Here is a 14105-nt window from a genome sequence, read left to right as displayed (position 1 = left end):
TTTTGATTTTTAAACTTTTTTGTAATTCAATTTCAACATCAAACTATTTGAAACTAACTTATTTTCGATGTCACATTCCATTTGTAGGTTTCAGTAGAAAACATTTTTTGCGTGTTCACAGACATTTGGACGATTTAGTTATTATCAGATCGATAACATCGTTTGTTTTTGGGTTGTACATTAGTTTCTGGTTTTGTTTTCTTTCTTTTCAAAACAATTATCAATTTCTTCGAAGGCAGTTTTATGTAAAACGTATAAAAATAAGTCTATCAATTTTATTGAAGAGTACGATTTGCTGTAAACATCACATTCGAGTTCCATTACATTCGCGCTCGTTCGTTTTTTTTTCTCTCCCATCGGGGAAGCGGAAAAAAAACACATCAAACGCTTCGAACCGTAACTAAGTACAGGGCAAAGTGAAGTGCAGTGGAGATTACAGTTATTTACAAAGAAATCGCTTAATTTTGATAGGAATCCATCCATGCGAGCTTAGACGTCGGGTTCTATTTTTCCGCCCCCGAGGGGCTCGTATGTTTGTCGCATCTTCTTTCGGCAGTGATGTTTCCATCTTCGATTGCTTCTGGACTGGACTGTTTTGCCCGGCATGGACGGCATTGGTCACTTAGGCAATCTAAATTGTTCTACATTGATGAGTATTTAGTGGCGTAGAGTTCGATCGTTGTCAGATAATAATATACGACGGCAGCACGTTTGTAGACCGCTTGTGCGTTCGTTTTTGATTGTTTGTTTTTTTTTTGCTTTTTCTTCGAACCTAGAGAAGCTGACCTCTATGGTAATCATTGGGCAGTGACAAAGTGGCATTCTCTTCTTCGTTCTTGCTGTCAGCTTATTATTTTCTGCGGTCTTAAATTTCCGCCGCGTTGTAGCTGCAGCGCGTGTCCTTACGTTTATATCGAGTCTATAAATAATTGTTTCACAAAATCACACTTCACTCGCTCGCTCCTCATTCTCGCCCGTTCGTTCGTAGGTTAGGTAGTAGCAGTCGCCGTACTTGACTTTGCACACATACACACGCACACACGTACAACAATTGCAGTTCCTGATCGCTCGCTGATCGATCTCGCTTCAGCCTGTAGCTTTGCGTTCCGGAATCAAGGCTCACAACCGTGCGTTACCATTATTACCCCAGGTGACCTGGTTTCGGGGCTGCATCCGTAGCGAGTTGCCATCGTCATCTTCTATGACGGGCTCGTACGCCTGGTTCACCTGGCCGGTGACACCGTAGATGTCGCCCCCGGGGCCACCGTTGACGTTGAAGATATCCTTTACGCTGACACCGGCATTCGATATACGCGTCGGTCTGGCTGGTCCATTATTGTTACCCTGTGCGACACAAACCATACGAAAGTGCTATTAGCTCAGGAGAGCATGTAAAGGGCGTGAATAGATATCACTTACATTCGGCACTCCGGTGATGCCGTACTCGTTGTTGGCGCCCAGCGTTTGCATCTGCGATTTACGTCGCTCAGCCATGACGGAGTTCTTGCGCACCTCGAGCGCACGGATCGTTTCGCGGCGCATCGTCATCCGGCGCGTGAGGATCGGCGTGGCCGTGTTGTTCTCGTCGGCCGTCAGCTTGAGGAAGCGCTTCTTGAAGGCGACATCAAGCGTTCCGATCTGGCGTCGGGGTTGTCGGGCCTTTTCCAGATTTTGGATCGTCCGGCGGCGAGCGATACGATCCGGTCCGCTACCGGAGTCGTTATCGTAGTCCCCATCAATGCCTTGCAATCGTTGTAGATTTTTCACTATCTCAACGGCGTGCTGGGTGGAAAAAAGACACCACAAAGAAAGCAACATTAATCTTTATCCAACCAACCCCCCGGATGCTGTGGCTTCCTCCCATACCTTATCTATAAGCGCATCCTGGGACAGCTCCTCCGGTTTCTTGTTGCAGGCCCAGTTGAGCTCGGTTGAGGCCAGGATGTGGGACAGCGTACCGAATCGATGGAACATCATCGCCACGAACTGAATGATCAGAATGAGCGCGAAGAAGAACACGAACACCAAACCGATCGGCTCCAGCTGGAGGTACTCCTTCGAGATGGTCACCTGTGTGGGAGTGGAAGGAAAACAGTGAGCACAACTGTGTAGCTGTATTTTGTCCATCTTCCGCATCTGAGTTACTCCAAGTGGTTTGTTGGTTAACACATTGAACATTTGATTAAAACGTAACGTGGGGAAACGTGTCCGTACCACTACGCTGGAGGGTCACATTAAAGAGCCAAACGGTGTAATAAGTAATTTTTATTTTGACCCCTTAATCGACCGGACACCACCGTACTGGACACAGACGGGAGGGGTAATGTTAGCAGCCTTTGTTTGCATTTCCAAACAGAAACAATGTATTTTGAACAAATGGGTTAGCACAAAACATAATCCTTATTTTAATTTTGCAATCACTGGAAAGGAATCAAGGGAACTGGATTCGTTGTTTGGATCGGGATGGATATCAACTGTGAACGTAGGAGGAACCGGTGGGGGCGGGGGTTTTGCGTCCATGCAAGTCAGTACCATGCAATCGTAGGGAGAAGAGAGAAAGTAGAGAAACACAAGCGTCATGTCTTTAGTTGCCAATTTATAGATAGTATAGCCATAATGATCACGTGTCCTGTAGTATGGCGCGTCAGTTTGTTGTTGGTGGTTGATTGGGAAGGGGTTTAGGTGGGGTTCACCCCCTTAAAGCCATGCTGTTTTAAGTGGCACCAGGGAAAACGTAGGGGAAACATGCACATGCTTTCGTTGCTTTGTTTAATTTTCCATTGAGTAACTCCGAGGCCGTAGTATAGCTCTTATGCAAACGGGTGTGAAAAGTAGGAGCATTTGTGTTGTGGAGCGAATTGATATTCATTTAATATCCGTTTGGTTTTTTTTGAGTATTTGTTTTGTCTTTGAATTGAATTTGTTCTAGTTACAATCGTTTCAAAATAGGTACGAGGATGGATGTGTAGGAGGAAGGGTTTGCGCTTGTAATTTAAAGTGAAAATGACACCAAAGAAATGTAGTATAGAGTACGTGCAACGAAACAGAGATTAAAGATAAGTTAATTACATTCTTGTAATACATTTCGTTAACGACCTTGTGGAAACAAATCAGCAAAACATGCGCCCGTTGGTAAATGAGGTAACAAGGTTATCTGTAACCAGGAAATAAACCCAACGTTTCGGTTAAATCCTGCCGGAGCATCCCAAAGTTGTTGGAGGGCCGGTGCGCTCATCCCTCACCTTTTCCGGTGGTGGGGGATGAAGGCAAACACCGAAAAACTCCCTTCTTTTTGGTACATTACAATGCCCATTAGAACCAATTAGTGGTGGTGGTGTTGTTGGTGGAGCGGTGGTAGATTAAGAACGAAAAAACAAAAACACTTTCACCAATTAGCCAGGACGCGCGCCAGCACGCGCGAGCAGGGAAGAAGTCAAAAAAGTAGTGAAGGAAGGGATGGGCAAAAAATAGTAAAATTACCCCCATGCTCCATGCTTCTGGCAAAAAAACAAGATAGGAAAAAACAAAAACCATTGGGAGTCAGTTATTTGTAACGACAGAAGAAAACGAACCACACCAAACATAGCCACAAGAAACAAAACACATAGGGGATGAGAAATGGTTTGTGGTGAGAAACGGAAGGTGAAACAGAAAGTGAATATCCTTTTTATTTTTGGTAGCAAACCTCGGCTGTCACTTCGTCATAGGTAATGTTCGTTTTCACGCCCAACGGCCAAATGATGTGCAGCTTGTCTTTGTTCAACTGCAGCAAGAACACGATCAGGACGAACAGCGCGTTGAACATGAAGAACGCAAACACGGACTTGTTCCGCAGTTCTTTCAGATCGACGGCGATTCTCGCCTGCATTGCCATGGTTGTTGATGTGTGTGTTGGCGGTTGGTGGTGTCGATGTGGGTGGTGTGTTTGTTGGGGGCGTGCGTGTTCGCCGAGGTAGTGTGATCGAAGAATTTCGAAGGTTGTTTTTGGTTGTTGTTTTCCGGTGCGGAATATACAGTGGAGGAGGATACGTTTTTTAATGTGATGGGTGGCGTAGAAAGGAAGGTTGTGGTTCACGTAGCATAACGTTCGGTTTCGGTCGGCCAAAAATATTGGTTTGGTGGCAGAATTTCGAGGTAGGTGTTGGTAGGTGTCGAAGGGTTTTTTAAACGAGTTGTTTGTTTAAATTCGATTTGATTATCCATACGCACAGTCCGAAGATCAAACAAATCAGGAGATTGCATAGATGCCAAAAAGTAAAAGAAGAAAAGAAAGAAAAACGAAAAAAACAAAACTGAAAATTAATACTCATGTCCCGAATGGAGGCATCCGGCGTTGCCATAGCGGGGGAGGAGAGGGGGCGACAACCGGGAACGGATTCTTCCCGAGCCGAACTCCGCCCGCTATGAGCGAAAACTTGCGCCGGTGCCTCCAGGCGTTTACCTCTTGCGTGGCTTCATCATAGGTTATGTTAGTTTTAACACCCAACGGCCACTTGACGTGGATGTTATCCTTGTTGAGCTGTAGCAAGAAGACGATCAGCACGAACAGTGCATTGATCATGATGAAACCAAACACGGCGGAGTCGCGCAACTCCTTGAGATCGTGCGCAATACGTGCCTGGGGGAGGAGAAAGAACGAAAAAGAGTCACAACCTGTCGCTCGGAAAATGCGCGATCACTTCGAATTGCATCTCCAACCCCATTTCGGCCCACAAACCTGCTCTTCCTTGTTCTGATCGATCGGGTAAAGGTACTGATCGATCAGGTCCTTCCAGAACTGAATCTCGGTGCTGGAGATAAAGTCCACCTCGCCCTTCTTCAGATCCGGATCCTCTATCCAGTACGGGTTGGTCAGGAAGTCGCGCTCGTCCCGCTGCAGCGTAGAGGTCTCCGATTCCTCATCCTCGTCGTCGTCCTCCGTGTCCTCCGCCACCGAACCGAGATGGTGGTCCTTCGAGCCGGCCGAAGCGGTCCGCTTGCGCGTGTGATGACCGTGCGGGTCGATGTGCTTCTCCAGGTTTTCGATCTTCTTCGTGATCGCATCCAGTGCGTCGGCGATGTGGATCAGCTGTGCCTTTTCGTCCGTCGTCTTGCCGTGCGTGCAGAGCAGACAGCGGAACAGACCCGCGATCGAGATGTCGATCGAACCCTCCTCGTCCGAACCGTTGCCGACGTTACCCTGGAGGAAGCCGAGCAGTGACTTTTGCTTCACCCGTTTGGCGGCCTCCTCCGCATCCTTTTTCTCCTGCTCGAGCTCTTTCTTCGTCTTCTTGGCGACGACTTCGCGCGTACCCCAGGAGACGACGTTAAGGTTGATGATCGAGTACAGGATGAGAAGGAGGTACATGGACGGAATCGAGAGCAGATAGATGATACCGGAGGCGATACACCAAAACTCTTGCGGATGTAGGCAGGCTGCTATGAAGAATGAACTTGTCATCGCTATCAGGAAGATGGCCGACGGTGAACCGATGCCGTCCTCGCCGAGCTGCAGCGCCGTACCGACGATTACCGCCATCATGATCAGTGCGTACACGGTGGATAGTATCTGTGCTACCAGCAGCTGAATGTTCGACTTGCACGTGAAACACACCAGCATGAAGAGGAGGATCGGGATGATGTTGTAGTAGAACGAGGTCCAGTTGTCGATCTTGAAGGCGGCCACGAACGCACCCACCAACATGAGGAAAATCGTGCCCGGACCGAGGATGGTACCGCCCATCAACATCATCTGGTAGAAGATGTACAGCAGCGAGATGTTGTCGTTGATCTTGATCGTGCGCTTGTAGTCCATCAGCAGGTCCATGATGTTGGCGATGGTGGACGGTACCCAGCGACGACGTTGGTTGTAGAACTCGTTGAAACCCTCCGGGCAGTGGGTGTAGGCGTCCGAGGCAGCCGAGTACTCGACACGGTAGCCACGCTGGAGCAGCAGCGTACACAGCCAACGATCCTCTCCCTGATCGTACTGCACGTAGTGCCGAGCCTCATCCGATCGTGTCGTGTACTTACGCATTACATTATCATCCATCAAACCTTTTCCTGTAATGAGAGGGTGATGCCAACAACAGTGAGCAAGGGACTCTAAGGGGTTTTACACTCGTCCTGACTTACCTCTGAACAGCGAGAAGCAACCAGGGCTACAAAGTACACAACCGATCATATGTTCCGTCGCCTTCTGCAACCAATGGCCGATAGCGTACTCGAACTTCTGGTACCACACCATCGGTCCGGACCCGATCGGATGAATGCGACCGCAAGCCGCGCCCAAGTTCTTGTTCTTCTTCATCAGATCGACCAGCAGCGTGACCGCGCTCGGATTGAAGTCGATATCGCCGTCCAGCGTCAGCAGGTAGGTATTCTCCGCCATCACCTCCTTCCGGTCGACGGAAATCGGTAGCTCCATCAGCCGGTGTCCGAGCAGATAGTACATGTACATCACCTGTGACCACCGCTTACGGTGCCGGATGCGATCCTTGTCCTTCAGATGTGCGATCATCTTCGTTTTGCCGGGCAGTGTCCACACCAAGCGTCCACCGTACGGCGTTGGGTACTTCTTCGGCGGGCGCAGACGAATGTTCGTCTGGTGCACCTCCGAGGCGGCCTCATCGATGGTGTCGATCAGGATCTTCACGAACCGGTTGCACTGAATGTCGTCGTCGCTGTGGTCGGATATTTCGAACGCGTCATCGAAGAAGATGTGAGCTGGAAAACAAACGAAACGTGAATAAGGGAACCTGTCGGTGCACAAGGATCGTGCTCGGTGGACGTACTTTCAAACTCGTAGTAGTCCGGATCAACGATGCGTAGATACTTCTGGGCCACACGTCGGGCGCACTGGTCCTCGTCCATGCGCATGATAGACTTCAGGAACACCATCATCTCCTCTTTCGTTTCGTGCCAGAGGGTGGCGCAGGCGTAGATGCGAGTGATATGGTCCGACGACTTTACGCTCGGCCGGGGCAGCGCCGAACCGTCCGTATGCACCGAAATGGTCTCGTAGTACTCGTCACCCTTCTCCTTCTCGATTTCGGCCAAATCTTCCGTCTTCACATCGGCCTGATCGTCCCTTCGGCGGTTCATCGCCATGGATTGATCGATCAGCAGCGCGCTGTACATCGGCGTCACGAACAGCTTCTCCGTGTTGGCCAGACGTTCGCACTTGGGTGTCCAGATGTGCAGCGTTATCCAGGTCTGCGACAGCAGCCACAGCAGCCAGGCCCAGGCCATCTGGCGTGACGCGAAATCGCTCAGCCGGAACACTGGCGGGCTCTCGAAGAACAGATAGGCCGGGATGGAGCCGTGGAAGAAGCACGGATCATCGTTGCGGATACCGCACGCGGCGATCAGTAGGGAAATGGCGACCGGAACGGTCAGATTCACGGGGAACGCGTAGCTGAAGCCTTGGATCAGAATCTTACAGGCGAACTTGCCGAAAATGTAGCACAAGTAAGCGGCCAATATCTGAATGATGAGCACGTACGTGACCGTGCTGTATGCCGCGTCGATGTCAACCGTGTCCACGGCCTGGGCAGCCTCTACCAGATCGGGCAGGGCCGAACTGAACGGAAGGGCAACCTCCTCCACGACGATCTTGTGCGGTCCGTACCCGGCACCGAAGAGGGAGAATAGGTTAGCCACCTCATCCCCTCGAACGAAGAGGATTCCCAGCACAAAGCAGAACAGCAGAAGGATCTTCCACACGGACAGGAACATGTAGGTGAAGTAGCGCGTCTGCTTGAGATCCTCCTTGACGCGGCCGAGCGAGCGAACGAACGAGAACGGACTCTGCGGGGACACATAGTTTTCCCACCAGCCGCACGACGTCAGCAGGGCCGACACGGGGATCAACCAGAGGACGGGACGGTTTTCCAGCAGTGGCCACACGACAAAGCCGGTGATTTGCGCGGCAATGGCAGCGAGGTCTACGATCGATTTGACCGCCCGCTGGCCTTCCTTGTTGGTGCGGGAGAATAATCCCAACATACCTGTCGATGAGAAGGCATTCGTTAACTTTGGTTTTGTTTCCCTGTGTGAAAAGCCTGGCTCTGGTACATACCTGGTATAACACACAAGCAGTTCGTCAACATGGCTCCCTTCACCGAGTCCACCTCCGGCAGCACGACGAAGAACAGCAGCACCAGCCCAATGGTGTGGAACGACTCCATCAGGAAGACGAGCAGAAAGTGCGACTTGAGCGGTTTCTTCATCGACTTGAAGAAGCAGATACGCGTCGACCGGATGAACGTGCCGATCTCGGGCACGGCGAACGCGATCATCAGCGCCCACATCCACGCTATCCGCTCCTCCTCGGGCAGCGAGACCACGAACGACTTATCGCGCGCCAAGTCCCGGTTGCAGTAGGTGATCTTCCGGTCGCGCCGCAACTGCGACGACATGAACAGTACGCATCCCTTCGCCACCACGCCGCCCACCAGCACGATCACGAACGTGATAAGGTAGGCGAAGATCTTCAGGATCTTGATCGTCAGATCGAGGCAGGCCTGGTCGGCCATCGAGCCCGTATCCTCCTTGATTGGTGGATCCCGGAAGACGTCCCATCCTTTCGTCTCCTGCACGGTGCGCTGACTGCAAGGGTGAGTGAGATTAGTGACAAACAAACGAACTTGTGAACGACTACCGACTACGTGTTTATTTGTTTCGTTTTAGCGATTGTTTCGTGTAATTCCGACACCCCGACGACCACAGACGTTACGGATCGTTTCCTGCGAGCTTCGAGCGGGCGGCAGATCGTGTTCCAAGTGGTGGAGGTCGTTTCGGCGCGGAAGACAAATGTTTGTTTTTGCGGTTACAATTCGTTTTAGGCTCCACGCACCAAGGCACAAGAGTTCTAAGTGAGGTGTACCATTGATACTTCCGCATTTCTCGACGTTTGAAGAAGTGGACCATCAAATTGAAGCTTGCGGAGACAGAATCTTTTTGTTTTGTAAAGAAAAGTTTAAAGTTTCTTCTCCCGTAGGGGCTTAAGAGATAACATGACAACATCTGGAAGTATCATTCCAAACGCACAACCATTTTGCAAGGCGCCTATCAGAGTTGATTGACGTTTTGGCCTAACATTGTTGTTTTTATCCACTACAACTTGCACGCTCCAAGAGGTGACCTGTCCATCACCACGCACGCGTGCGCATGATACTGTAAATCACTTTCATTTACAACGTTACGCATAAGCACAATGGTTGCGCCTGGCGGACACGGTTTCACGGCAGCTACGGGTGTGAAAAGGAGTGAAAGTTGCGCACGAAATGTACCGTCTAGTTGTACATTGTACTGTTTAGAGAAAACACAACCCAAGCGACGATACGGCACAACACTGAACGTCTGGAAATTTTAAGCTAAATAATCCGAAGGACCTAAAGAACATGTTCACCGTGCGTACATAAGATACTCCTCCTCGTCGTCGTCGTTTGCAACGCGACAGTAGTGATGGCTCTGGTAGCTGATGTAGTTGTTCGCCTCGCCACCGTTCCGTTGAGGGACTGGTGGCTTCGGCACTCCGGGCAGGGCGACACCGTGCATGGCCGACCCGTTGTTCTTGGGGGTGGCTGCAGTGCCTGTTGTAGCCGCATTGCTCACTTTTCGGTACATCCTGGCGCGGGTCGTTTCTACGTTTGCGAGGATGCCATGCGGAAACGTGTTTCACTTCACTTTACTTGCTTTGCCTATGCCTTTATACTATCAATTCCTTTTACTCTTTTCTGGATAAGGGATATTTCTTGATTTCTCAACTCAACGCTAGGAAGAACACCCCAACAGTTTTTTTTTAAATTTTCACTAAACGATCCTTAAAGTGGATGCAAAAGGCTCTTCCATTCACATGTACGTTACTTTCGGGTGTTGGCAAACACTAAACTACCACCGAAAATAACTCGGACAATCGAATTCGCGGACCGAAGGGCACCTTGGGTGCTTCCGATGCCAGTGGATGAGCCGGACTGAGCGCGTCTTTCGTTCGATCGCGTTCAGTTTGCGCGGTCCGTTTTTATTTAACTTTTTTCTCCGCTCTTCCCCGTTTGGCACTGGGGTGCTGATTGGTCAAGCACGCCACCACCCAAACCGTCTCGATCGATCGGCCGGACCACCGTTTCGTTGAGTGACCAAAACTGAGCCGACGGAGGAAAATAAAAAAAGAACAACCAATAGGTAAACGCAACAAAACACTACAAAGTTAGAAAAATAAAATCGAAATAGAAAAAAACACCAGCTACTACGGCGGGTCCTCTCACTGCTCCACCTCGTTTGGGGCTTTCCTTCCCAACACGTGCGTCGACAGTGAGAGTGGCCAGGTGGAACCGCGGTTATGACGACGTCCGATGGAAACCATGCTGATTGACGGCGCCTCGTTTAAGATGGACCATCGGAATAGAAGGGGTGGAACAAAAAAAAACGATACAACAACAAAACATCCTCCAAACATACAGACATGCACTCGTGCATGGCACGCACGCACGCCAATCTGCGGAGGGATCATGTTCCGGGGAATCATGCCAGCAATCACCAACCCACCGCGTTGCCAGCGCATACGGTTTCGGTCGCTCACTCCAGGGCCGAAGTGCTGTCTGGGCGATTTCTCCGCCAATTGGGCGGATCTGCCTGGTGGAAGCCATCGGCATTCCATGCTTTCCCGGCTCACGCAACACCGTGTTCCGAAGCTGGGGAGGATGGATTTCTAGCGATCTTAGTAATTTTTCGTTTCGAAGGAGCAAAAATCAAGCCTCGACGGAAGTGACGGACCACGGCAGTTCTACACATATCCTCGTTGGGAATGTTAAGGGGCAGGTGGTGAGGGAAAATTTATGAACCGAACGAAATGCATATTGCGTAGGTGCCGCATTTTCCACCGGTCGGTTCCACGCCGGTGACGAACCGGACACATTCGAATATTTTATTACCACCTTCCCAAACGCTAAGCCAACGATCGTTTGGGTAGCTAAATTATTTTTATTGCATTCTTTCAAAACCTTTCGAAAAACGTATCCAAGGAAGGTAGGAAAACCTTCGCTTTGCAGGTGGCTAATAAAAAGGTTCCATTGATCAACCCCCAAAGCAGTGGGGGTGTTTTCCTCGAATCACTTGCTGTTGCGCCAAAATGCATCTCAACCGAACCAAATTGAATGGAGCCCACTTTGCTCGTGTCAATTAAGTTAGGGTGCGGAAAAATCGACGTTACAGGAGCGATCGAATGAAGCGGGTGGTTTAGATTTTCGATTAATTTCGTAACGTGTAACAGTTGCCCAGACAAATGTAAAGGCCCTGCTGCGCCGGACGAACTAACGTAACGCAAATTCGATGCATTTGCAGCAATGCGCGAGTGTTCGTTATGCTAGTGAAAGTGATCCGCCGAGACGTTTCCGCTGGCCAATATTTTTGCCAGGGAAGTTCAGGGAAGTTAGCGAAATAGTTTGTGGATGGAAACCCTTACCGGCCCCAAAGGCGATTCAGTTCTGGTGGAACGGAATGAGGTGAAGGGAAATGTGTGTGCCTTGATCGGATTTTACGCCGCGTGAACACCTCACTGGAGTGTGAAAATTGTTGGATTGATTGAATTACGTACAGCATCAGATATTTTGTGGTGCAGATTTCGGTAACACCGTTGAACCTTTCCTCGTTGATGAAAGAGTCATACCTAGTGGACGCAAAAAAGCTTGGCGCAATTTTCCGAAAAACCAATTTCGGTGTTGTTTATCCAATGAAGAAATCATTTCATTCGGTGGTGTTTCGGCTTTACAAAATACCAGAAAAACAAAAATTATTTTTTGAATAACTACTCTTATTTCTAACGATGTTTATGATAGAGGTAAAAATAGGTAAATATAGGTAAAAAAAAGCATGTCTCATGCATGCTGGCCACCGCCGTTCCCAGACGAACGACAATTATGTTGGCAAGCTAACGGCCAAACTCCCTGGCTGTAGTAAAGTTGAACAATTTGTTTACAACCGTTTATGCTAAACACACACACCAGCAAATAAGATCACTTTACGCTAGCAGCTTCCGAGGAAGAAAAAATGTGCCAACCAAATGCCATTCCCTTCGTCACAGATTTGATTGTGGTGCTTTTTGTTCGGTAAAGACGACTCGTGCGACCGTGAGTTTCGTGAGGCGGTGGTTGAGCTGTGCAAAACATACCGACGACGACGACGACACTGGCACGGTTGGTTGGTGTGTGTGTCCGAACATTTGTGCCCCACCAAGAAGATGGAGCATCATCTGATCCACGTCCATGCTCGGCACACACTGGTGCTAGTGTAATATTGTTTTTGGCCGCGTCCTCCCCCCTCCACCCCTGCACCCTTTTTGGAGGCCCAACGATACGGCTGTGAGCCGCGCTGTGCTAGTGATGGTGGCGACTCTCAAGTGGTGTAACACTTCTCGGAGCAATCGCACGTTGTTGCATAATGTTGCAGTGGCAGCGGTGGCGTCCCTACGGCTCGGCAGATCTTTCCTCAGACACAATTCAGCATGTTTCGACCCGAGCTGCAACTCTCGCACCGAAGAATGACGTCTGGGGCCAATGATGATGCTGATGATGATGACGCAGGTGATGCGGTGGTGCGGCGGAGTACGGCGTGGGGTGATGCATTCCATCAGCTGCATAATTGTTGATGTTCAAAGCCACCTAGATATCGATCCGGTGGCTGGATTGAGTTCTTGAGCCAAAGTTTGTAGTTTTTGCTTACCAAAACAACCAAAACTGTTTGGAAGAGACCGCCTCAGACAAAGGCACACAATGCAGATTGCGGTAATTTAAAGCAACCGATATGATTGTACTGCATCTTCACAGGGTTGTTGTTTGATAAAAAGATAAAACTTCCTCAACACGCTAGCCAAGGTTCTGCCACGGAGAACGCTGATTGTTGGTTGTTTTTCTTGCGATTGGATGCTAATTTAACCGATCGTTCGTTATCGAATCTTGCTGTTCTAGGTTCGTGCCACATGCTTGGGAAAGTGCTAAAGATCCGGGTTGTGACACACTTTAAAAATTGCCATGCATTTCTGGCAGTTTTGTGAGACGTTTTTCTTTCTTATAAGCCTTCTTTCCACCGAATAAACCACACTGATCACCCCCACACCACCCGGTTCGGTGGTCACTTATGCTAAGTGGGCATCACGCATACATTAAAGGCGCACCAGGCAACCCCCGGGCGACATCGAATCCGCGGTGGTGAAGTTATCGAAGAAAAACAAAAGCAACAATCAAACAAACAAGGTCGAATTCATTATTCATGGTTCATGGCGGCTGGCAAATTCCGTGGCTATCGGAGTCTTTCTTCGGCAGGCGAGGAACGGAACGGAGGCGGAGGCGGCGGAGATGGCGGTGGCAAAGGGCTGCACACTTAGTGTCTCTCGAAAGGAGGAGAAAGCTGGCACGCAACGCCATTACCCTAACGAACTATGTTTTATTTTTCACTTCCATTGCAACGTTCTCTTTTTGCGCCACCACGTAGAAGCGAGCGATGCGTTGGTATCAAAAGACTTCAACAGTGGGATAAGCGAGAAACCCTTCTTTCTAAAATGTCTTATTATGCTGGCTTTTATTGCAATGGACACGTCTTGGAGAGGGTTGTGAATTACGGAACCGTGACTCGCTAGCTTCAATTGTGCTCCGATTGAACCCGCTCTTCATTGTATTGTTGGGAATGAATCATTCAAAATTTTGTTTAGAACAGAATGAACGATTTTATACAACATTTGCTGCACTTTTACTTTCCAATCGACTTACCTTCCTCCATAGATGTCGTGCGTCAGCGGTGTGCTCTCGTCATCGGAAAAGTTGTCGTCGCTCTCGTTGGGGCCATTTGCCAGAGGTCGATGTCTGATAGCAGACATCTTCTCGGCTTAAGCCTCTGTAAAGGAACAAGAAGATTGAGAAGGAAAAAGGTTAGTAAAGGCAGGTCGGCGATTTTACTATCCGATGCTGTTCGGTGATGTTTTTGTTTCGCAAAAGTTCAGCTCATTCAGCTGAAAAAAAAATGTTAACGAGGGAGAGACACAAAATCTTCATCTAACTTCTTCATGAGAAGTGGTCAGACTAGTGACATTTGAGAATCCCACACCACGATCGAACGTGGCTTAGGACTGGCGA

The 14105-nt window shown here is 49.3% G+C and overlaps 1 protein-coding gene across 2 annotated transcripts; it reads right to left on the bottom strand.

Annotated features, from left to right (window-relative positions):
- Positions 1-678: 678 nt before the first annotated feature.
- On the bottom strand, positions 679-13849 carry LOC131258514 (chitin synthase chs-2). 2 transcript variants are annotated; one of them, XM_058259841.1, is made up of 9 exons: positions 13743-13849; positions 8060-8589; positions 6774-7988; positions 6115-6705; positions 4718-6042; positions 4442-4618; positions 1867-2070; positions 1429-1782; positions 679-1344 (listed from the first exon to the last, which is right to left on the bottom strand). In XM_058259841.1, the coding sequence occupies exons 1-9, from the start codon at positions 13847-13849 to the stop codon at positions 1120-1122; spliced, it is 4728 nt and encodes a 1575-aa protein (XP_058115824.1). In that variant the 3' UTR covers positions 679-1119. The 2 variants fall into 2 exon arrangements, with proteins under 2 accessions (XP_058115824.1, XP_058115825.1); XM_058259842.1 differs by lacking the exon at positions 4442-4618 and adding an exon at positions 3686-3862.
- Between the last annotated feature and the right edge of the window lie 256 nt (positions 13850-14105).

Source organism: Anopheles coustani, chromosome 3 (assembly GCF_943734705.1).
Source record: "Anopheles coustani chromosome 3, idAnoCousDA_361_x.2, whole genome shotgun sequence".
Lineage (NCBI taxonomy): Eukaryota > Metazoa > Arthropoda > Insecta > Diptera > Culicidae > Anopheles > Anopheles coustani.
Note: the sequence above shows the minus strand (reverse complement) of the source record. Positions and strands in the feature narration are given on the sequence as shown.